The sequence below is a fragment of the Musca autumnalis genome, unplaced genomic scaffold (assembly GCF_047663935.1).
Source record: "Musca autumnalis isolate F117 unplaced genomic scaffold, ASM4766393v1 scaffold_3, whole genome shotgun sequence".
NCBI lineage: Eukaryota > Metazoa > Arthropoda > Insecta > Diptera > Muscidae > Musca > Musca autumnalis.
In genome coordinates this window covers 34,100,063-34,125,686 of record NW_027411866.1, presented here as the reverse complement: position 1 = coordinate 34,125,686, position 25,624 = coordinate 34,100,063, and the positions used below count along the sequence as shown (strand labels likewise).

Here is a 25,624-nt window from a genome sequence, read left to right as displayed (position 1 = left end):
AATGTTTTTACAAAATTTTTCCACAAATGGTAATTTTTTTTATAAAATGTTTATCCAGTAAGCTGGGATTTTTAATTTTTTTAAAACTTGGAATTTTTAAAGAAAATATATGTCCACAAAAACTGAATTTTTTAAAAAATGTATTTCCACAAAGCCTGTTTTTCCTAAAAAATATTTGTCTACAAAAACTGAAGAGAAAAAAAATATGTTACCACATAACGTTTATATTCTAAAAAAATGTTTCTACAAATGTGGATTTAAAAATAATATTTTTCCAGAAAACTAGGATTTTTTAAAAAAAAATATTTTTCTGGATTTTCTAAAGAAAACGTTCACTCATAAAGTGGATTTTTACAGTGTTTTATTTAACTTGCTTTGGTGTCCGTTTAGTTCAAATCTAGTAACTCATTTTTAACACAGTTGCAGTTGATCAATCGAACTGAAACTTTGCACACTTTTCAGATTTGGATGACAATACATGAATATGGAATCAAAACCAATATGGGTCCATTTTTTGTTATAGCCCCTATATAGCGGTACCTCTGATATAAGGTTTTTTAAGGATTCTATCTTTATTTTTAAGCCGAATTGACTGTAATTTGACATTTGGAGTTCCCAATGGTACAGAAATTTCCTCATCAAAAATGTTGGACATAGGTCAAGGTTTTGGTATAGCCCTTATATAACGGTACCACACGATTTCAGACATTTTAAAGTTTTTATCTACATTTTCGGCCTAAATTGGCTAAAATTTTTGAAAAGTTAAAAATAAAAAATAATTAAATAAATTAAGGTACAGTTTTTTGTTTACAAATCCACTTAAAACTAGAAAATAATTTTTTCATGATGGAATCTCTCAAATAAAATGCTTGCATTTGAATTAAAAATTGTGACAATATTAAACAGCAATCGTTTTATTTGAGAGATTCCATCATGAAAAATGGATGGACTTTGTTATAAATATTTTTCCAAATGCGTCGATTTTTTAAAATATTTTTCCAAACACCTTTTTTATTATTCTTCCAAATAAGTGAATTTAAAAAAAAAACATTTTCAAAATAGGGATATTTTAAAAATAATTTTCCAAAAATTGGGATTTTTCAAATCCATGGATATTTTTAAAAAATATTTTCCAAATACGTTGTTTTTATTTAATATTTTTCTACATACATGAATTTTTTAAAATTTTTTCCAAAACGTGGTATCTTCAAAAAATTTTTTTTCCACAAATAAATATTTTTCCAGTAAAATTGGATTTTTTCAAATAATTTTCACATTTTTTAAAAAGTGTTATCTCACATATCGTAGATTTTTTGATATTTTTTCATAAAGCTTGGATTTATCTTTTGTTTGGGTTATTTTGGCTTAAGGTCAATTAAAATAATTCGTTAATTTTTATTATTTTCTTTTTCATTTCTAATATTTCCACCAAACATGGGGTTTAAAAATATTTTCTTACAAAACCTGGATTTTTTAATTAAACATTTTTTCACCAAACTTGGATTTTTAAATATTCTCCCATTTAATGCGGATTTTGTAAGGAGTATTTTCCCACCTAATATGAAAAAAATTCTTTAAAAAATCCATGTTGTTGGAACAAATATTCTTTAAAAAATTCATACAGTTGAGAATATATTCGTAAAAAAATCCACGTTGTTGGAACAAATATTGGAACAAATATTCTTTAAAAAATCCGTACAGTTGGGAATATATTCGTTAAAATAATCCACGTTGTTGGAAAAATATTCGTTAAAATAATCCACGTTGTTGAAAAAATATTCGTTAAAATAATCCACGTTGTTGGAAAAATATTCTTTAAAAAATCCACGTTGTTGAAAAAAATATTCTTTAAAAAATCCACGTTGTTGAAAAAAATATTCTTTAAAATCCACGTTGTTTGAAAATATATTCCTTAAATATTCCATGTTGTCGGAAAAAATGTTCTTTAAAAAATCTACGTTGTTGGAAAAAATATTCTTTAAAAAATTCACATTGTTAGAAAAAAATTTTCCTTAAAAAAATCACATTGTTGGATTAAAAAATCCACATTATTGTTTTGAAATCCACGTTGTTAGAAAAAATATTCTTTGAAAAATCCACGTTGTTGGAAAAATATTCTTTGAAAAATCCACGTTGTTGGAAAAAATATTCTTTGAAAAATCCTCGTTGTTGGAAAAAATATTCTTTGAAAAATCCACGTTGTTGGAAAAAATATTCTTTGAAAAATCCACGTTGTTGGAAAAAATATTTTTTTAAAAATCCACGTTGTTGGAAAAAATATTCTTTAAAAAATCCACATTGTTGAAAACAATATTCTTTAAAAAATCCACGTTGTTGGAATACAATAAAATATTCTTTAAAAAATCCACTTTGTTGGAAAACAATAAAATATTCTGTAAAAAATCCAGGATGGTTGCAAAATATTCCTTAAACAATCCACGTTGTTGGAAAAAATATTCTTTAAAAATCCAAGTTTTTGGAAAAAATATTCCTTAAAAAATCCACGTTGTAGGAAAGTACATTCTTAAAAAATCCACGTTGTTGGAAAAAATATTCCTTAAAAAATCCACGTTGTTGGAAAAAATATTCCTTAAAAAATCCACGTTGTAGGAAAGTACATCCTTAAAAAATCCACGTTCTTGGAAAATATATTCTTTGAAAAATCCACGTAGTTGGAAAACATTTTCTTTGAAAAATCCACGTTTTTGGAAAAAGTTTTCTTTAAAAAGTCCCCGTTGTTGGAAAAAATATTCTTTAAAAAATCCACATTGTTGGAAAAAAAATTCTTTAAAAAAACCACGTTGATGGTAAACATTTTCTAACGTCACATTGTTGAATAGTATTTAAAAAATCCGCTTGTTGGCAAAAATATGTTGTAAAAAAATCATGTTGTTGGAAAAAATATTCTTTAAAAAATCCAAGTTGATTGAAAAATATTATATTATGGCCCTTTAAATAGTTTTCTCTTTAGAGACGCTTATTTGAATACTGTTTGATTTTAATATCCATTCCTTGCTGTCCCTATCAATTTCCAGATTTTTTATTTTGCCAAGTAAAATATTTTGTGAATTTATAATTAAATTATTTTCATACAAACCGTTTTGTGACCATATGACCAAATCAATGCTCTCATGACATTATTTTTTATTTTTCATTTATTTTGACAATTAAATAATTATTATTTACATAAAATTATTTATTATCTATAAATTACTTACAGTATTAATTTTCGTAATAGGTATTTTAACAAATAAATTAGACAATTTGTTTTTTTTTTTAATTATTATACATGGCTAATGCTAAATATAATTACATACGTATGAAGATACATTATGAATCAAATAAAACAATAAATTATTATTAAGATTTTTATGAACAAAACGAAAAATAGGAGTGTCTTATTTGTTATACAAATTACACAAATAAATTATATTAACAATAAAAAAATAACTGACTAAGCCATAACAAGTGAGCTATTAAAAAATAGTAATTATTTTATTTTTTTATTACAAAAAAAAAAAAAACAACAACATATTAATTATAACTATGATACACATGGCAGCAACACTCATATAACTACAAAGTACACTAAATAGCAATAAAAAACATAAACTTAGCCCCCTGATTTGTTAAGAGTTTTGGCATAAAGTTGTTGTGGAGTACTTGACCAGACCAGATAATCACATAAGTTGTGAACACACACACGTAGGTGAACGACGACAGCCATTCAATGTAAAGGAGTTACACTAATTTCTTGTTAGATTCAGCGCCCCTTTACCCCGCTAACTTTTCACCTTATTTTTATATTCTGGATTGTGGAACCAATCTTCTTTTATCAAATCTGCCCCCTTTTCACCGATCATAATAACCGGGGCATTGGTATTGCCACTACTAATGGTGGGCATAATACTGGCATCTATAACCCTGAGGCCTCTTATGCCATAGACCCTCAACCTGGGATCTACCACAGCTTCTGGATCCCAAGCAGGACCCATTTTCGCCGTGCCACAAGGATGATAAATTGTCATAGAAATTGTGCGTATGTGACACTCTATATAGGCATCTGACATAAACTTGTGTTGCTTACAATTTGGCAAAGATTTGGTCCACAGCCGCGAGCCAAATTGTTTGAAGACCTTAGCCTCGGCTACCCTTAAAGCGATTTTGGCTCCCTCTACCAAAACCTTAACATCAATAGGATCATCAAAGTAGTTGGCATTTATCAAGGGGTAAGTAAAGGGATTTGCGGAACGTAGACGCACCCAACCCCTAGATCTGGGCCTTAGCAGTAAAGGTATTATGCTCCAGGCATCTTTGTTGGCAATGGGCTGATAAACTTCCTGATAAAGAGATTCTTTTAGACCCATGACCTTCTTAACTCTGGCTCCATTATCTGAATTTATACTCGCCGGAGCCATGTGAAATTGTATATCCGGCCAGTCCAAAGAACGATTGGAATATGGTGTATGGACAAAGGCCAAACCCTCCACACCACCCAGTGTGGTCATGGGACCCCTTTCCCTTAACACATATTGCATGGTTATGCCCGTGGGATTGAACCTATCCTGGACAATGGACACAGGCTTGTCAACCAGAAACGTCAAACCCCCCATACCCACATGATCCTGCATATTTTCCCCTACCGGCAAATCCTGCAAAACTTTAATACCCAAATCCTCTAAATGCTGTCTGGGGCCAATACCCGACAACATCATCAACTGTGGAGTATTTATGGCCCCGGCGGAGAGTATTACCTCTCTCTTGGCATAAACCCTCCTAATCTGACCATTCTTTACAAATTCCACCCCCTTGACCCTCATTGTAGCCTCATCAATCAAAATCTTTGTAGCCTGGGAATTAATGGACAAGTGGAAATTTTTCCTATATTTAATGGGCCTCAAAAAGGCCTTAGCTGTACTGCACCTTGAGCCTCTTCGTAGGGTACCCTGAGCCATCATAAATCCGGTTTGGATTTCACCATTTATATCACGATTTTCATAACCTATCTCTGTGCCAGCCTCCACAAAAGCCGCCACCAGGGGAGTGTGCCAAGGTGATTCCTGGACCGTCAAGTATCCACCTTTGCCATGATAGGGATTATTACTCAGGTATGGATTACGATTATCTTCAGACTTCTTGAAATAATGCAGCACACTATCATAGCCCCAGCCTTCATTACCCAAAGCCTCCCAGTGATCATAGTCATGGCGATTACCTCTAACATATAACATATAATTCAAGACGCTAGATCCACCCAGCACCTTGCCTCGCGGCCAATTGCAACGATTATTTTTCATGCCCAGGCATGATTTATTTGAAGATTCTGTTTTATATTGCCAATCTAATTTACTCAACTGCAAATAGGCAGCCAGTGATGGGACATCGGATATTTCATTTTCATCGGGACCAGCTTCCAGTAGCAAAACATTCCATTTGCGCACCTCACTTAAGCGATTTGCCACCACAGCTCCAGCTGAGCCAGCTCCCACAACAATAAAATCATATTCTGGATATAAGCTCGGTTGATCAAATACCCTTGACTCGGGATCCACTTGGTCATAGCGATAATAGGTTATGGTGGCCAGTAGTAAAGGTATGAGCCACAAGCCCGTGGTAACCACACCAAAGGTGGATTTTATCACAGTTGTTATGAACAGCAAATTGAAGACCATTTTTAACAGGAGGGAATGAAATTCTTCTATTAGGTTGGGATTAGTCTTTTCCAATTGGATGGGGTTTTGGGTGTTTCTTTGTGTGTTGTTGTATTCGTTTTTGATTATCTTCTTTCTCATACGTCTAAAGTTTCTTGCGTTTACTCATTGTAGTTCCCCTACACAACAAACTTTGGTAACAGGCTACAATTGTCTGAAAAGAGAGAAAAAAACAAAAGACTTTTCTTAGTTTTGGGATATATATTAGAACAACAAATTATAAAAAAAAACAAGTGAGCAAAGGCTATAGTCGGGACGGGGCCGACCATGTGATACCCTACACCACTACACCTGTGCATAAGCTTTTCACTGGTAAACATTTCTGTTAGGGAATATATATCGACTACCACCAAAAATAATATGCCTCTTTGTCTCTGGGACCCCCATAAGCAACCAAAATTTCGTGACCATCCGATCAAAATTACGACCTGTAGCTTGATTGCAAAAAAATGGAAGAATTGGATGCATTACCGACTATTGAGGTATCTCCCTTGTTTGACCACCTTCGCCAACCTACTTTACACCAATGTAAAGGTAATATTTTCTTCTTTCATTGACAGGCTTTGTCGTTGGAATACCCCTACTAGAAGCCAATATATTCACAAAGAATAAAACTTTGAATTTGTCTCCAAATGAGTTTTTCCCCATTCCGACCCCTAAATATTATCCGGCTATCACCAAAATCAATAGGCTTCTTCCTATGGGGACCCGCATCAACTCCCAAAAAAAAAAAAAAATCGTGACGATCCGATTAAAATTGCGACCTGTAGCGTGATTACAAACAAATCGGAAAATGGGATGCATTACCGACTATTGCGATATCTATGTTGTTTGAGCAGCTACAACAACCTACTTTACATCGTTGTAAAGGTGATATTTTCTACTTTCCTTGCCAGATTTTGCTTTTGATATACCTCTTAAAGAAACAGAGATATTGGCTTTGAAATAAAATGTTGACTTTTCTCCAAATAAGTGTTTGCCCATTCCGACCCCTAAATATTATCCGGCCATCATCAAAATCAATATGCTTCTTCATCTGTGGGACCCCCATTAACCCTGAAATTTTCGTGACGATCCGATCAATATTGCGACCTGTAGCGTGATTTCCAAAAAAATAGAAAAATGGGATGTATTACCGACTATTGCGATATCTCCGTTATTTGGTTACCAGCGCCGACCTAGTTTGCATTATTGTAAAGACGGGATCTTCTACTTTCATAGTCAGGCTTTGCTTTTGGAAAATTTTCAACCAAAGCTGTGATATTTGCCAATATAATTAAAATCGCAAAAATGAAAATTGGGGTTTTATTTGCTACTATTGCGATATCTTCGTTGTTTGATCACCTATGAGCACCTACTTTACATCATTTGAAAGGTGATATTTTCTGCTTTCATTGTCGGGTTTTGCTTTTGGTATACCCCATATAGAAGCTGAGATATTCGCTTTGGAAAAAAACGTTGTCTTTTTATCCACCTAAGTTTTTTGCCCTTTCCGACCCCTAAATATTATCCGACCATCACCAAAATCAATAGGCTTCTTCCTCTCCGGGACCCCCATCAACATCCAAAATTTCGTGACGATCCGATCAAAATTGCGACCTGTAGCGTGATTACAAGGTTTAGATGGACAGACGGACAGACGGACGGACGGACACACATAGCCAGATCGACTCAGCTCGTCGAGACATTCATTTTGATATATATAAGTATGGGTCTAGGACCATTATTTCGATGCGTTACAAACTTTTTGGCCAAAACCAACTTATAATACCCTCCCCACATAGTTGTGTAGGGTATAATAAGGATACAGGGACGTTTTTTTGGTACTATCAGATGTACAAGTGTGAGATTATTAAAACATATTTTAACAAGTGAGCAAAGGCTATAGTCGGGACGGAGCCGACCATGTGATACCCTACACCACTACCCCTGTGCATAAGCTTTTCACTGGTAAACATTTCTTTTAGGGAATATAATCCGACTACCACCAAAAATAATATGCCTCTTTCTCTTGGGACCCCCATAAGCAACCAAAATTACGTGACCATCCGATCAAAATTACGACTTGTAGCTTGATTGCAAAAAATGGAAGAATTGGATGCATTACCGACTATTGTGGTATCTCCCTTGTTTGACCACCTTCGCCAACCTGCTTTACACCAATGTAAAGGTAATATTTTCTTCTTCCATAGGCAGGCTTTGCCGTTGGTATACCCCTACTAGAAGCCGATATATTCACAAAGAAAAAAACTTTGAATTTGTCTCCAAATGAGTTTTTCCCCATTCCGACCCCTAAATATTATCCGACTATCACCAAAATCAATAGGCTTCTTCCTCTGTGGGGCCCCCATCTACCCCCAAAAATTTTGTCACTATCCGATCAAAATTCCAACTTGTAGCGTGATTACAAAAAATGGAAATATTGGGTATATTACTGAATTTTGCAATATCTCGGTTTGCTCACTTACGCCAACATACTTTGCATCGATATAAACGAGATCTTTTCTTCTGCCATTGAGGGGTATTCCTTTTGTGAATACTCCAACCAGAAGCGGAGATATTCGCATAAAAAAACGTTGACATTTCTCCACATAAGCTTTTCGCTTATTCCGACTCCTGAATATTATCCGACCATCACCAAACTAAATGGCTTCTTCCTCTGTGGGACCCGCATCAACTCCCAAAAAATTCGTGACGATCCGATGAAAATTGCGACCGATTACAAAAAAACCGTGATTACAAAAAATTGGAAAATAGGACGCATTATCGACTATTACCATATCTCTGCTATTTGACCACCTACGACAACCTGCTTTAGATCCTTGTAAAGGTGATATTTTCTACTTTCCTTGCTAGGTTTTGCTTTAGATGTACCTCTTAAATAAACTGAGATATTGGCTTTGAAATAAAACGTTGACCTTTCTCCAAATAAGTGTTTGCCCATTCCGACCCCTGAATATTATCCGACCATCATCAAAATCAATAGGCTTCTTCATCTGTGAGACCCCCATTAACCCTCAAGTTTTCGTGACGATCCGATTAAAATTGCGACCTGTAGCGTGATTACAAGAAAATCGGAAAATGGGATGCATTATCGACTATTGCCATATCTCTGCTATTTGACCACCTACGACAACCTATTTTACATCGTTGTAAAGGTGATATTTTCTACTTTCCTTGCCTTGGTTTTGCTTTTGATATATCTCTTAAAGAAACAGAGATATTGGTTTTAAAATAAAATGTTGACTTTTCTCCAAATAAGTGTTTGCCCATTCCGACCCCTAATTATTATCCGACCAACACCAAAATCAATAGGCTTCTTCATCTGTGAGACCCCCATTAACCCTCAAGTTTTCGTGACGATCCGATTAAAATTGCGACCTGTAGCGTGATTTCCAAAAAAATAGAAAAATGGGATGTATTACCGACTATTGCGATATCTCCGTTATTTGGTTACCTACGCCGACCTAGTTTGCATCATTGTAAAGACGGGATCTTCTACTTTCATAGTCAGACTTTGCTTTTGGAAAGTTTTCAACCAAAGCTGTGATATTCGTCAATATAGTTAAAATCGCAAATATGAAAATTGGGGTTTTATTTGCTACTATTGTTATATCTTCGTTGTTTGATTACCTACGAGCACCTGCTTTACATCATTAGAAAGGTGATATTTTTTCTTTCATTGTCAGGTTTTGCTTTTGGTATACCCAATATAGAAGCTGAGATATTCACTTTGGAAAAAAACGTTGTCATTTTATCCACCTAAGTTTTTTGCCCTTTCCGACCCCTAAATATTATCCGACCATCACCAAAATCAATAGGCTTCTTCCCCTCCGGGACCCCTATCAACATGCAAAATTTCGTGACGATCCGATCAAAATTGCGACCTGTAGCGTGATTACAAGGTTTAGATGGACAGACGGACAGACGGACGGACGGACGGACTGACGGACGGACACACATAGCCAGATCGACTCAGCTCGTCGAGACATTCATTTTGGTATATATAAGTATGGGTCTGCGACCATTATTTCGATGCGTTACAAACTTTTTGGCCAAAACCAACTTATAATACCCTCCCCACATAGTGGTGTAGGGTATAAACATTTTTCAAAGCATATTTCTCGACAAAACGAGTACTTCTTAAAAATATTTTTCCACAAAACGTGGATTGTTTAACAAAATTTTCAAAATACGGGGATTTTTTTAAATTTATTTTTATTTTTTCCTCAAAACTTTGATTTAAAAAATATTTTTCCACCAATCGTTGATTTTTTAAAAAATTTTTTATCGTGGATTTTAAAATTTTTTTCCACAAATCGTGGATTTTTTAAAAAAATATTCTTTCCCCAAAACGTGGGTCTTTATAAAAAAAATTCTACTAAAAGTGGATTTTGTAAAATATATTTTTCTGCAAAACGTGGATTTTTTAAAAAAATATTTTTCTTTTCCAGAACAATTTAATTTTTTCAATTAATGTTCGCATTTTTTTAAAGAGTATTACCTCACATATCGTGGATTTTTAAAAGATTTTTTCACACATAACTTGGATTTTTATACCCTACACCACTATGTGGGGAGGGTATTATAAGTTGGTTTTGGCCAAAAAGTTTGTAACGCATCGAAATAATGGTCGCAGACCCATACTTATATATACCAAAATGAATGTCTCGACGAGCTGAGTCGATCTGGCTATGTGTGTCCGTCCGTCAGTCCGTCCGTCCGTCCGTCCGTCTGTCCGTCTGTCCGTCTGTCCATCTAAACCTTGTAATCACGCTACAGGTCGCAATTTTGATCGGATCGTCACGAAATTTTGCATGTTGATAGGGGTCCCGGAGGGGAAGAAGCCTATTGATTTTGGTGATGGTCGGATAATATTTAGGGGTCGGAAAGGGCAAAAAACTTAGGTGGATAAAATGACAACGTTTTTTTCCAAAGTGAATATCTCAGCTTCTATATTGGGTATACCAAAAGCAAAACCTGACAATGAAAGAAAAAATATCACCTTTCTAATGATGTAAAGCAGGTGCTCGTAGGTAATCAAACAACGAAGATATAACAATAGTAGCAAATAAAACCCCAATTTTCATATTTGCGATTTTAACTATATTGACGAATATCACAGCTTTGGTTGAAAACTTTCCAAAAGCAAAGTCTGACTATGAAAGTAGAAGATCCCGTCTTTACAATGATGCAAACTAGGTCGGCGTAGGTAACCAAATAACGGAGATATCGCAATAGTCGGTAATACATCCCATTTTTCTATTTTTTTGGAAATCACGCTACAGGTCGCAATTTTAATCGGATCGTCACGAAAACTTGAGGGTTAATGGGGGTCTCACAGATGAAGAAGCCTATTGATTTTGGTGTTGGTCGGATAATAATTAGGGGTCGGAATGGGCAAACACTTATTTGGAGAAAAGTCAACATTTTATTTTAAAACCAATATCTCTGTTTCTTTAAGAGATATATCAAAAGCAAAACCAAGGCAAGGAAAGTAGAAAATATCACCTTTACAACGATGTAAAATAGGTTGTCGTAGGTGGTCAAATAGCAGAGATATGGCAATAGTCGATAATGCATCCCATTTTCCGATTTTCTTGTAATCACGCTACAGGTCGCAATTTTAATCGGATCGTCACGAAAACTTGAGGGTTAATGGGGGTCTCACAGATGAAGAAGCCTATTGATTTTGATGATGGTCGGATAATATTCAGGGGTCGGAATGGGCAAACACTTATTTGGAGAAAGGTCAACGTTTTATTTCAAAGCCAATATCTCAGTTTATTTAAGAGGTAAATCTAAAGCAAAACCTAGCAAGGAAAGTAGAAAATATCACCTTTACAAGGATCTAAAGCAGGTTGTCGTAGGTGGTCAAATAGCAGAGATATGGTAATAGTCGATAATGCGTCCTATTTTCCAATTTTTTGTAATCACGGTTTTTTTGTAATCGGTCGCAATTTTCATCGGATCGTCACGAATTTTTTGGGAGTTGATGCGGGTCCCACAGAGGAAGAAGCCATTTAGTTTGGTGATGGTCGGATAATATTCAGGAGTCGGAATAAGCGAAAAGCTTATGTGGAGAAATGTCAACGTTTTTTTATGCGAATATCTCCGCTTCTGGTTGGAGTATTCACAAAAGGAATACCCCTCAATGGCAGAAGAAAAGATCTCGTTTATATCGATGCAAAGTATGTTGGCGTAAGTGAGCAAACCGAGATATTGCAAAATTCAGTAATATACCCAATATTTCCATTTTTTGTAATCACGCTACAAGTTGGAATTTTGATCGGATAGTGACAAAATTTTTGGGGGTAGATGGGGGCCCCACAGAGGAAGAAGCCTATTGATTTTGGTGATAGTCGGATAATATTTAGGGGTCGGAATGGGGAAAAACTCATTTGGAGACAAATTCAAAGTTTTTTTCTTTGTGAATATATCGGCTTCTAGTAGGGGTATACCAACGGCAAAGCCTGCCTATGGAAGAAGAAAATATTACCTTTACATTGGTGTAAAGCAGGTTGGCGAAGGTGGTCAAACAAGGGAGATACCACAATAGTCGTTAATGCATCCAATTCTTCCATTTTTTGCAATCAAGCTACAAGTCGTAATTTTGATCGGATGGTCACGTAATTTTGGTTGCTTATGGGGGTCCCAAGAGAAAGAGGCATATTATTTTTGGTGGTAGTCGGATTATATTCCCTAAAAGAAATGTTTACCAGTGAAAAGCTTATGCACAGGGGTAGTGGTGTAGGGTATCACATGGTCGGCTCCGTCCCGACTATAGCCTTTGCTCACTTGTTTAAAAATATTTTTCTAAATACTTTGTTTTTTAATATTATTTTAAATAGGTGGATTTTTTTAAATATTTTTCCAAAAATTGGGATTTAAAAAAATCCAAAAATGTGATTTAAAAAAAATATTTTTCCAGAAAAATTAAATTTTTTTTCAATTTCAATATTTTTCCAGAAAATTGAATTTTTTCAATTAATTTTCTCATTTTTTTAAAGAGTATTACCTCACATATCGTGGATTTTTTAAAGAATTTTTTCGCACATAACTTGGATTTTTTAATTGATATTTTTCCATAAATCCACCTATCCTTTGTTTAGCTTATTTTGGCTTAAGGCCAATTAAAATAATTCGTTTATTTTTTTTATTTTCTTTCGATTTTCGACCGTCTTCTGCAGTCATCTTCAGGGAAATATTCACTGGAAAAAGCAACAGGTTTGTAACGCCGTAAATGAATTTTTTAATTAATATTTTAATATAAAAATTCTCCACAAGATTGACCTTTATGATATTTTCGTAGGTTTTACCCTTTTCGAGATATAGAAGTTCAAATTGAGACAATGCACTGACTGTATCGCCTCTGCAAAAACTTCCCAGGCAAAAACTTCCCAGGTGTAAGCACCTTCCATTTAAATTTGGTTAAGGCACACCGTGTTTTTTAAATATATAGTTTTATTAAAAACCAAGATAATTGAGCTTGAGGTCAATGTTTATATTTTTAATTATTTCCAATATTTCGAGATTCCTTCTATCTCATCATCAGGGAGATTTGTAAATAATTAGAATAATAAACTTAGAAACTAGCTTAGTGTGACTACTACCGTCAATTGTTATTATTGCAATAATAACGTAGATTTAAAAAAAAACGTATTTTTCCACCAATCGTTGATATTTTAAAAAATCGTTTATCGTGGATTTTTAAAAAATATTTATTCCACAAATCGTGGATTTTTTAAAAAAATATTCTTTCACCAAAACGTGGGTCTTTATAAAAAAATTCCCACAAACCTGGATTTTTAAAAAATTATATTTCAAAAAAATAAAACTTAAAAAAAAACAAAGTTTCAATAAAACGTGGATTTGAAGAAAATCAACAAAACGTGGATTTAAAAAAATCCACAAAACGTAGATTAAAACAAAAATCCACAAAACGTTGATTTTAAAAAATTCCACAAAACGTGGATTTTTTAAAAAATATTTTTCCACAAAACGTGGATTTTTTAAATTTATATTTTTCCACGAAACGTAGATTTTTAAATTTATATTTTTCTACATAACGTGAATATTGAAAATGTTTTTCTACAAAACATGGATTATTTTAAATGTTTTTCCATAAAAGTGGGGTTTTTAAAATGTTTTTCCATAAAAGTGGGGTTTTTAAAATATTTGTCCACAAAACGTGAATTTTTTAAAATGTTTGTCCACAAAACGTGAATTTTTTAAAATGTTTTTTCCACAAAGCGTGGATTTTTTAAAATGTTTTTCTACAAATACGTGGATTTCCAAATACGTGGATTTTTATTTAAGTATTTTTCCAAACACGTGGGTATTTATTTAAATATTTTTTCAAGTACGTGTTTTTTATTTAAATATTTTCCAAGTACGTGTTTTTTATTTAAATATTTTTTGGATTTGAGTTCAATATTTCTCTAAATACCTACGGGTTTATTTAAATATCTTTTTAAATACGTGGGGTTTTATTTGAAATCTTTCCAAATACGTTGATTTTTAAATATTTTTCCAAATACGTTGATTTTTAAATATTTTTCCAAATACGTGGATTTTTATTTAAATATTTTTCAAAAAAGGGGATTTTAAAACATGTTTTTCCGAAAATTAGGATTTTTAAAAATACTTTTCCGCAAATGGAGATTTTTTAAAATTATTTTTCCAAAAAAGGGGATTTTAAAAAACGTCTTTCCGGAAATTAGGATTTTTAAAAATAGTTTTCCGCAAATGGAGATTTTTTAAAATTAATTTTCCGCCAATGGGATTTTTTTTAAAAATTATTCTTAGAAATATATTTGTCCAGAATGCTTGGATTTTTCCAAAAAAAATAATTTTCTAAAAAAAAAAAAATATTTTTCCACAAACGTGTATTTTGAAAAACAAAAACTATTTTTCCAGAAAATGTGGTTTTTCTAAAAAAAAAATATATTTTACAGACGAGGATTTAAAAAAAAAATTTTCTACAAACGACGATTTAAAAAAAATATATAAATCAGAGAACTTGGATTTAAAAAAAAAATATTTTTCTGGATTTTACGTTCCCTCATAAAGTGGATTTTTTAAAGAATATATTACCACACATTACATTTTGAAAAATAATATCCAAATACTTAATTTTTTAAATATTTCTCAAAATACGAGCATTTTTTAAATATTTTTCCAAAAAGTTGTTTTTTATATATGTTTTCAAATATGTGAATTTTTTGAAAATATTTTTAAATGATTGCTTTAGGTATATTTTTAAAAATACTTGGATTTTTTTAAATATTTTTCCAAATCCGTGGATTTTTTTAAATATTTTTCCAAAAAAGGGATATTTTTGAAATATTTTTCAAATCCGTGAATATTTTTTAAAAATATTTTTCTAAATACTTTGTTTTTTAATATTATTTTAAATAGGTGCATTTTTTTTAAATATTTTACCCAAAAATTGGGATTTAAAAAAAAATCCAAAAATGTGATTTAAAAAAAAATATTTTTCCAGAAAAATTAAATTTTTTTTCAATTTCAATATTTTTTCAGAAAATTGAATTTTTTCAATTAATTTTCGCATTTTTTTAAAGAGTATTACCTCACATATCGTGGATTTTTTAAAGAATTTTTTCGCACATAACTTGGATTTTTTAATTGATATTTTTCCATAAATCCACCTATCCTTTGTTTAGCTTATTTTGGCTTAAGGCCAATTAAAATAATTCGTTTATTTTTTTATTTTCTTTCGATTTTCGACCGTATTCTGCAGTCATCTTCAGGGAAATATTCACTGGAAAAAGCATCAGGTTTGTAACACCATGAATGGATTTTTTAATTAATATTTTTCAACAAAACGTGGATTTTATAATTAATATTTTTCCACCAAACTTGGATTTTTTTAATATTTTTCCACATAATGTGGATTTTGTAAGGAATATTTTCCCACATAATGTGGATTTTGTAAGGAATATTTTCCGACATAATGTGGATTTTGTAAGGAATATTTTCCCACATAATGTGGATTTTGTAAGGAATATTTTCCCACATAATGTGGATTTTGTAAGGAATATTTTCCCACATAATGTGGATTTTGTAAGGAATATTTTCCCAAATAATGTAAAAAAATATTTTTTTTTAAAAAATCCACGTTGTTGAAAAGTATTTATTTAAAAAATCCACGTTGTTGAAAAGTATTTATTTAAAAAATCCACGTTGTTGAAAAGTATTTATTTAAAAAATCCACGTTGTTGAAAAGTATTTATTTAAAAAATCCACGTTGTTGAAAAGTATTTATTTAAAAAATCCACGTTGTTGAAAAGTATTTATTTAAAAAATCCACGTTGTTGAAAAATATTTATTTAAAAAATCCACGTTGTTGAAAAATATTTATTTAAAAAATCCACGTTGTTGAAAAATATTTATTTAAAAAATCCACGTTGTTGAAAAATATTTATTTAAAAAATCCACGTTGTTGAAAAATATTTATTTAAAAAATCCACGTTGTTGAAAAATATTTATTTAAAAAATCCACGTTGTTGAAAAATATTTATTTAAAAAATCCACGTTGTTGAAAAATATTTTTTTAAAAAATCCACGTTGTTGAAAAATATTTATTTAAAAAATCCACGCTGTTGAAAAATATTTTTTTAAAAAATCCACGTTGTTGAAAAATATTTATTTAAAAAATCCACGTTGTTGAAAAATATTTATTTAAAAAATCCACGTTGTTGAAAAATATTTGTTTAAAAAATCCACGTTGTTGAAAAATATTTATTTAAAAAATCCACGTTGTTGAAAAATATTTTTTTAAAAAATCCACGTTGTTGAAAAATATGTATTTAAAAAATCCACGTTGTTGAAAAATATTTATTTAAAAAATCCACGTTGTTGAAAAATATGTTTTTAAAAAATCCACGTTATTGAAAAATATTTTTTTAAAAAATCCACGTTGTTGAAAAATATTTTTTTAAAAAATCCACGTTGTTGAAAAATATTTATTTAAAAAATCCACGTTGTTGAAAAATATTTGTTTAAAAAATCCACGTTTTGGTAAAAATATTGTTTAAAAAATCCAAATTGTCGAAAAAAATAATGTTTAAAAAATCCAAATTGAAGAAAAATACTTGTTTAAAAAATCCATGTTTTTTAAAAAAATATCGTTTAAAGAATAACCGTTGTTGGAAAAAATATTGTTTACAAGATCCACGTTGTTGGAAAAAATATTGTTTAGAAAAATCCACGTTGTTGGAAAAAATATTCTTTAAAAAATCCAGGATGATGGAAAAAATATTAATTAAAAAATCCACGTTGTTGGAAAAAATATTGTTTAAAAAATCTAAAATAAAAAACCACGATGTTTGAAAAAATATTCTTTAAAAAATTCTCGTTGTTTGAATGTGTCTCCTATGTGGAGCACCGCTTCTAAAGTGGGTTTCTATATAGAGAAAATCCTATGAAGGTGGCTTCTATCTAAAGAAAGCCATATAATGTGTCTTCTATTTAGCGAGGCCCCTACGAAGGGCAATTTTTATGTAAAGAAAGCCATCTATACTGGTCTTCTATACGAAGAAGCCCTTGTAAAGGAGTGTTTTTATATACAATTTATAAAAAATTGCATTTTTTTGTATATATTATTGTTTCTTTTTGAAGCACGGTCCATCATCATGACGTTATTCGTCCTGAAAAATGTATTAAATTGAAATATTTTTCTAAAATATTCATATTTCATACTAATTGGTTTCCTTCTTTTCTTCTTCTTCTCTTTGCAGGTGAGTCATTTTGCTACGAAGCAAGTTCAACGTTTATTTAATTTTGTAAGTCAAATAAAAATTAAAAAAAAAAACTATTGGGAAACCTCACATCTTCTGCACATATTGCAGACTATAATTCAAATTGATATTTGTCATACGCAAAGATCATCACTACGTGACCATCGAAACGCGTATATTATTAGTTATAGCTTGTGTTTTGAATTAATTTTGTTACGCATGCGCTTTGGATTAAAAATAAAATTCAAATTTTGCAAACCCGCCACAAAACTGGTTTAGCAGAAGAGAAAAAAGTCACCAAACTTTTTTTGAAAGGTCGACATTTTTCAATTTAATTTCACTACTGTGATTGAATGAACTCCAAATAAACACTGCAAATTATTTGCTTAATAGCTGACATGCCCTCCCCAGCAAAACTGGGTCAATGGTTTTTTTTTTTGGTGAATAGATGAACTTCTTTGGTTCTGCTGCAGACTAGAGATGCTGACGTTCACGTACACCGCTACTTTTTATTCTTCTTGCGCTGCCAAATTTTACTTCCGCAATAGTTAATCAAATTCTATTCCAACAATGCTACTTCCGTTATTTTTTTCTTCTCTGTTTATTTTCATTTAAATACTCCAACTAGTAGTGATGGTAAGACAATTAATGTTGTTGTTGTTGTTCTTTGTTTTTTGCTAATTAATTTGTTATTAGCAGTTATTTGTTTTTGGTGGTTTGAAAATGTTTGGTTTTTTACAGAATAGAGCTGTTAAGATGCTTGGCTTCTAAGTTTTGACATAGCCTAAAGGTTAATAAACTTCCATGTGATGACTATCATTTAGGCTAGAATCTGCAATAGATAGTTGGTAAGACAAACTGTCTTTTCTGCAGTTATGAATATTTAATATTGAAAAACAATTCTAAGACTAACCTTAACATTGACACTAGTTTCATGTGTTGAAGTGAAGAACGAAACCTTTGCTTCATAACATTGAAAAGCTCACAGAATATTCTAGTTTTCAGTTTTGTGATATAGTAGGCCTTCATTTAAATATTGTGCAAATTTATGTATGAAACAAACATTTAACGATTCGCCCAAGTTTCATTGAAAAATAAACCTTGGCTAACAGGTTTTCCACTTACGAAGTATGCTATATGTTGACATGTGCCATTTGATGTTGAACAGGATCATAAATAATTCAGCATATTCCACAAAATATCCCATATAAATGATAAAGATTTAACGAAATTTGGAACACAATTTTGACGACTGGCGGCTGGAATGGATATTTAAAGTTGTACAAAAGGAGACAAAATTTTATTGAAAGGACTGTTAGAATAAAACGAAAATGACAGTTGGAAGACTACTAACCTACTAATCGGATCAATATTGGAACTAGAAAGTTTCTTTTCGCTAAAAGTCTTAGTTTTTTATGTGCTTAGTTGCTATTTAGTGTCACGACCGTGAGACGTGCTCATCTCTAATCGGAACTAATGCAAGGTGCACTGTTAAAACTGTATCTATGGACCAAAGCAAATGGTGTTGGAGTTAATCCAACGAAAACAGAGCTTGTACTGTTCACCAGAAGGCGTAAGATCTACGACTATGCCTTACCAGTCTTGGATATTGTGACGCCAAACCTTTCCTCTGGCGGAAGCTAAATATCTACTTATAATTCTGGACTGTCAATTGAAATGGGAAAGAATATTTAGGAGTGAACGAAATGGTGTTTAATAGCACTCTATTCATGCAAGCTCACTAAATGTAAGAGCTGAGAACTGAACCTGACGTATACTATGATCTGACCCGTTGTTGTTGTAGGAGCATAGGTTTGATGCTGGGTTGGCAGCCTCTTGCCGAAACGCTTTTGGTTTCTGGGCAATATGGTACAAAGAATCCGCTACCGTGGGATTGATCCTAACCGCCCCGTTCTAACCTACGGGTGTCTTGTCTGCTGGCATGTGCTGCTTTATAAATTCAAAACCAAGAAACTAAGCAGAACACTGCATTGTGCAACGAGCAGCTTCAATTATTTTAACCCGAGCTCTAAGAAGCACAATCAGCGCTGAACGCATTTCTGATCCTCGGATCTATGGAAATTAATATTCAATGTCAATCAGGAAAAAGCGCTGCAAGGTTAAAAGAACTAAAAATATGGCAAGAAAGCAACTAGGAATACATGGATGCATCCTAAGAAACGTGTAAATGACGTTGAACAAAGTTGCCAAGGGAAATCTAGTGATGACTATATTCCAAGAGAATATGTCTTGACCCAAAGTAACCCACTTTTGGACTGTCTGGATTTTTATACAGGTTATACAGAAATAGACATTGACTAAAGTCGCCAAATTCTAGGGTCACATTCCACACTATGTACGTTCAAGTCGTGCTCTCACGCCACTGCTATCTGCGACAAACTGAAAAGTAGGAACAAGGTTCTCACATCCCTAGCCGGCAGAACATGGGGTGCAGATAAAGAAACCTTGTTGATCACATATAACGCGATAGATCGGTGTTTGGTAAGCTATGCGACTCCAGTTTGGTCCCCGGGATTATGTAGTAAGAATTGGAAAAAGATTCAAACCTGTCAGAATGTCGCCCTGAGAACAGCAACACGGTGCCTTCTCAAATCTTCAGTGGACCATCCACATGAGGTGGCAAAGATTCTTCCAGTACAGCAACACAATCAGATGCTTTCGTTGCACTACTTGCTCGGGTGTTACCGTGAGAGCCATCCTAATCACCATCTGTTGGCCAGGCCCGACACATTCAGGCAAATCAGGAACGATATCTAAGCTCTAGAGCAGGATTGCCCAAGAATTTCCATCAGTGTTGTAGTATGTGTTTATGTACCAAGCAATATTTGTAGGAAGGGGTTCTATGCGATGACGTGATTTCATGGCATATTTTGCATTGGTTCAAAGGAAGTCGTGAAAGATCCGATCTCTTCATTAGCATTTGCAAACCAATACAAAACCAATACAAAAGTTCGCCGGAGATGACTTTCCCAATACAAAAGTTCACCGGAGATGACTTTCCCAATACAAAAGTTCACCGGAGATGACTTTCCAATACCAAAGTTCACCGGAGATGTCTTTCTCAATACAAAAGTTCACCGGAGATGACTTTCCCAATACAAAAGATGACATGCCAGATCACTTTCACCCATGATTGAATAGCATCTTTGGCATCGCACATTTTGCTGGGTATGGGTGAAGAAAACAACAACCATATGATATTTATTGTTTGTTTTTATTCACGTACACTGTGACTCATTGGGGGCCCTCACTATACTTCTTTGCAAAGAAGCTCGTCTCTGCTCTAGAGGGAGAGGTCCAACGATACAGGAGAAACCCCCTAGATCAACAGGCATATCAAGCAGGTTAAAATAGCATTCACACGGACGCAAATATAGTGTGACTAAAGTCCTCGGAGTACGTCCCCCATCTATCGCAGCTGAGGAGCCACGACAAACCATAGTTGTTTTGGCTCAACTAGCTCGGGATATTGCAGTCACCTAAAATCCTTTTGGGCGGATATCGACCGCGCCGTGTAAGACATCTGCCCAGTATGCGGCATGGGCCCGCACGACACCATGCACCTTTTTAACTGTCCCGCCAAACCTACTCATCTAGCTCCAGTGGATCTAGGCAACAGAAGACCTCTTGAGGTATTTTATTGGCTACAGAAGACCTCTTGAAGTCTTCTATGGACAAGAAAAGACAATTTGATGACCTCTAGTGGACTTCTATTGGCGACAGAAGACATCCTGAATATCTTCTGTAGGCATAACAAGATGTCTTAAGGTCTTATATAGGCAACAGAAGACAACTTTTAGTCTTCTATATAAGCGGCTCTAAACGTTTTCTACAGAACACCTGTTGGGTATGCTAAAGCCAAACGGAAGATCTCTTTAGGTCTTCTATAGGCAGCAGAAGATTTCTTGAAGTCCTCTATGGGCAAAAAAGGCCTCTCTAGGTTATAGACGTCAGAAGACCTCTTGATGTCTTCTCTATTCAACAAAAGACGCCTTGAGGTCCTCTCTAGTCAACCTTAGACATCTTGAGGTCTTCTATAGGAAACAGAAGACTAGTTGAAGAAGACTATTTGGTTTTCTATGGGTGACAGAAGACCTCTTGGGAACTTCTATAGGCAACGGACCTCTTGAGGTTCCTATAGGCGACAGAAGACCGCTACAGAAAGCTTCTTGAGGTATTATAAAATAAACGAAAAATCTCTTTAGGTATTTTATAGGCAACAGAAGACCTCGTTAGGTCCTCTTGAGGACTTTTATGGGCGACAGAAGACCATTTGAGGTTTTCTGTAAGTGACAGAAAACCTCTTTGGGGCTTATATAGAAAACGAACCTCTTGAGATTTCTATAGTCGACAGATGACTTCTTGATGTCTTCTGCAGGCATAACAAGCCATCTTTAAAAGTTCTATAGGCGACAGAAGACCTCTTGAGGTTTTATATAGGCAACAGAAAATCTATTTGGGTCTTCTATAAGCAGCATAAGGCCTCTTAAAGTTTTCTTAGATAACATGAGAGCTCTTGGGGTTTTCTACAGGCAACGAAATACATTTTTTGCCTTTTTTTAGGTAACAGAATACCTCTTGGGGTATCCTAAAGCCAACGGAAGGTATCGGTAGGTCTTCTTTAGGTGACAGAAGACCTCTTGTATAGACAATAGAATACCACTTGACGTCTTCTCTAAGCAACCACCTCTTGTGCTAAAATATAGACAACAGCACTTCTCATAAAGTCTTCTATAGGCAAAAGAAGACCTCTTGTGGTATCACAGGCGACAGAAGACCTCTTGATGTCTTCTGCAGGCAACAAAATACGCCTTGAGATCTTCTATAGACAACAGAAAACCTATAGTCCGGTCAAAATAGACATTGAAATAGCAAAAATTCCCACAGAGCTGAATTTTGGTGGAGAGCTAGGGTTTGCCATTAGAATCAACGTCCTAAAAGTCCCCATCGATCCCTTGTGTGCAAAAAAAATTATTCGGGGTCAAAGGTCAAATTTTAAGGGTTTTTAGGTTTTCGGATTTATTTCATGAAAACGGTTGATCTAATCAAAAAGTGACTAAAGTAAATATTGTAGACAAAAAAATTATCTACGAGTTTGACCTTTATAATTTTTTTCCTAGAAGGAACCATTCTTGAGATATAGCTGTTCTAAAAAACACATGATTTTTATGCACTTATAAGGGAAATATGCACATATTCAGACGAACCGGCAAAAATAAGCGAAGTAATCGGGTCGGTCCCCCAAAAAAATATATATTTTCTTGAAGAGCGAAATTATAGCTATCTTCTAAAAAAATTCCAACAAAATCGGAGCGTGTTTAGTAGAGTTATTCAATGTTAGAGTCATTTTATGCAAAAATAGCCCATTTAACCCACATGTATAATCGAAAGCCCAACGGGGGTCGTTCCCCCCAACGAAAACTCTCCGATTTTTTTCAAGTTTTGTCCGAAGGTAGGGTTTGTTGCGCTGATTACGGAAATGTATAATTTTCAACGGTTGCGGATCCGGTTCGCCGGTTATTCGACCCGAAAGGCCAAATTTAAAAACCGAGTTAGACTCGGTTCTACTGAACCGATTACTGCAAAGTGGATATCGTTTGAAAGCTAACGGAAGTATCTAACACATAGTGTCGTTACTTTAACCGGTTCGCCTCATAATGTACTTACGCGGCTATTTTTTTATTTGACCTTTAGATCGCGATATCTCGAAAATGGTAAGTCTTTTTTAATAACCATAAAGACCACTCTTGTAGACAATTATTGAATCTACAATTTTTACTTTAGCCGGCTGTTGCTAAGTCTTACCGTTTTTGAGAAAAAGTAATAAAACTGAATAATGCCTCCAAAAATGACCTTTGACCCCGAATAACTTGTTTTGCACACATGGGATCGATGGGGACTTTTAGTACGTTGCTTCTAATAGCTAACCCTAGCTCTCCACCAAAATTCAGCTTTGTGGAATTTTTGCTATTTCCCCCTTATACGCATGTCTATTTTGACCGGACTACTATTGCTGTCTTCTACAGGCAACAGAAGGCCTCTTGAGGTCTTCTATAGGCGAAAGAAGACCTCTCGTATAGATAACAAAATACCTATTGTCGTCTCCTGTAAGCGACAGAACTCCTTTTGTGATCCTATATAGGCAACAGCAGTCCTCTTGAAGCCTTCTATAGGCAAAAGAAGACCTCTTGAGGCTTCTATAGGCGACAGAAGACCTCTTAAAGTCCTCTATAGACAAAAAATACCTCTATAAGCGACAAAAGACCCCCTGATGTCTTTTCTAGACAATATAAGACGTCTTGAGGTCTTTTCTAGGCAACCGAAAACATCTTGAGGACTTTTATAGCACACATAAGACATCTTGAGGTATTCTACAGGCGATGTAAGACCTCTTGAGGTATTTTGTGGGCAGACAGAAGATATCATGAGGTCTTCTATGGGCGACTGAAGACCTCTTGGGGACTGCTACAGACCTCTTGGGGTTTCTATAGACTACAGAATACCTTATGCGGTTTTCTATAGGCAACGGAAGACCTCTTGAGGTATTCTAAAGCCAACGGAAGATCTTTTTAGGTACTTTTAGGCAACAGAAGACCGCGTTAGGTCCTCTTGAGGTATTCTAAAGTCAAGGAAAAATCTCTTTCGGTATTCTATAGGCAACAGAAGCCCTCTTGCGATCCTCTACAGCCAACAGAAGTCCTCTAAAAATCCTCTATAGACAAAAAATACCTCTTGAGGGTTCTATAAGCGACAGAAGACCCCTGATGTCTTCTCTAGACAATATAAGAGTTTTTTGAGATTTTTTCTAGGCAAGCGAAAACATCTTGAGTACTTCTATAGATAAAATAAGACTTATTGAGGTATTCTATAGGCGACAGAAGACCTCTTAAAGTCTTTTGTGGGCGACAGAAGATATCTTGGGGTCTTCTATGGGCCACTGAAAACCTTTTGGGGACTTATATAGGCAACAGAATACCTGTTGCGGTTTTCTATAGGCAACCGAAGACCTTTTGAGGTATTCTAAAACCAACGGAAGACCTCTTTAGGTACTTATAGGTAACAGAAGACCTCTTTAGGTCCTTTTGAGGTGTTCTATAGACAACGGAAGACCTCGTGAGGTCTTCTATAGGCATTAGAAGACCAATTGCGGTCTTCTATAGGCAAAAGAAGATCTGTTGAAGTCTTCTATAGGCAACAGAAGTCCTCTGGAGATCTTCTATAGCCAACCAAAGACCTCTTGAGGTTTTCTAAAGCCAACGAAAGTTCTCTTTAGGTATTCTATAGGCAACAGAAGGCCTCATATGTTGGCGATAGAAGACCTCTTAAGGACTTCTATAGGCAACGGACCTGGTGAGGTTTCTATAGGCGACAGACGTCGTTTGCAGGCATAACAAGACGCCTTAAAAATTTCTATAGGCTACAGAAGACCTCCTTAGGTCTTTTATAGGCAACGGAAACCCTGTTTGGGTCTTCTATAAGCAGCATAAGGCCTCATAAGGTTCTCTTCGGAAATATAAGAGCTCTTAGGGGTTTCTTTAGGCAATGAAATACCTTTGGAGTCTTGTTTAGGCAACTGAAGACCTATGGAGTCTTCTGTAAGTAACAAAAGACCTGAAGGTCTTCTTCTATAGGCAACAAAAAACCTCTTGAGTTATTCTATAGACAACAGGAAATCTCTTGAGGTATCATATAGGCCACAGAAGAACTATTGTATAGACAACACAATAGAAGAAGATTTCTCTAAGTAACAGAACACCTCTTATGGTTATCTATAGCCAAAAGAAGACCTATTGAAGTATTCTGTAGGCAAAATGAGACCTCTAGATGTTTCTATATGCGTCAGAAGACCTATCGATATATTCACTACGCAATTGAAGAGCTTTTCATGTTTTTTGTTCAGCAGAATACAACTTTAGGTCTTCTACGAGTATAAGCGATGGAAAATATTTCAAGAATTTTTACATATTTTCGTTCGTGATGTACATTTTTCATACTGTACAGGTACCTCATAGGTACCCCAGTGTACAGGTACCCCACTATTTTTTCAAAACTATGTAAGACTTTCATGTGATGCAAAATCATTTTCCTGTTATTCCCTACATTCTTATCGGCCTCATCGTTTCACCATCA

The 25,624-nt window shown here is 34.1% G+C and overlaps 2 protein-coding genes across 3 annotated transcripts in view; one reads left to right on the top strand and one right to left on the bottom strand.

Moving 5' to 3' along the window:
- Positions 1-3,281: 3,281 nt before the first annotated feature.
- LOC141399806 (glucose dehydrogenase [FAD, quinone]) overlaps positions 3,282-25,624 on the bottom strand; it is a 72,395-nt gene continuing 50,052 nt past the window's right edge. For both annotated transcript variants that reach the window (XM_073979113.1, XM_073979112.1), the window contains exon 3: positions 3,282-5,865. In XM_073979113.1, coding sequence (XP_073835214.1) covers positions 3,783-5,792 — 2,010 coding nt within the window. In that variant the 5' untranslated portion in view covers positions 5,793-5,865 and the 3' untranslated portion in view covers positions 3,282-3,782. The remainder of the gene's footprint in view (positions 5,866-25,624) is intronic.
- Flo2 (flotillin-2) overlaps positions 12,902-25,624 on the top strand; it is a 580,663-nt gene continuing 567,940 nt past the window's right edge. The window contains exon 1 of the mRNA XM_073979124.1: positions 12,902-12,938. The gene's annotated coding sequence lies outside the window, so the exon portion shown is untranslated. The remainder of the gene's footprint in view (positions 12,939-25,624) is intronic.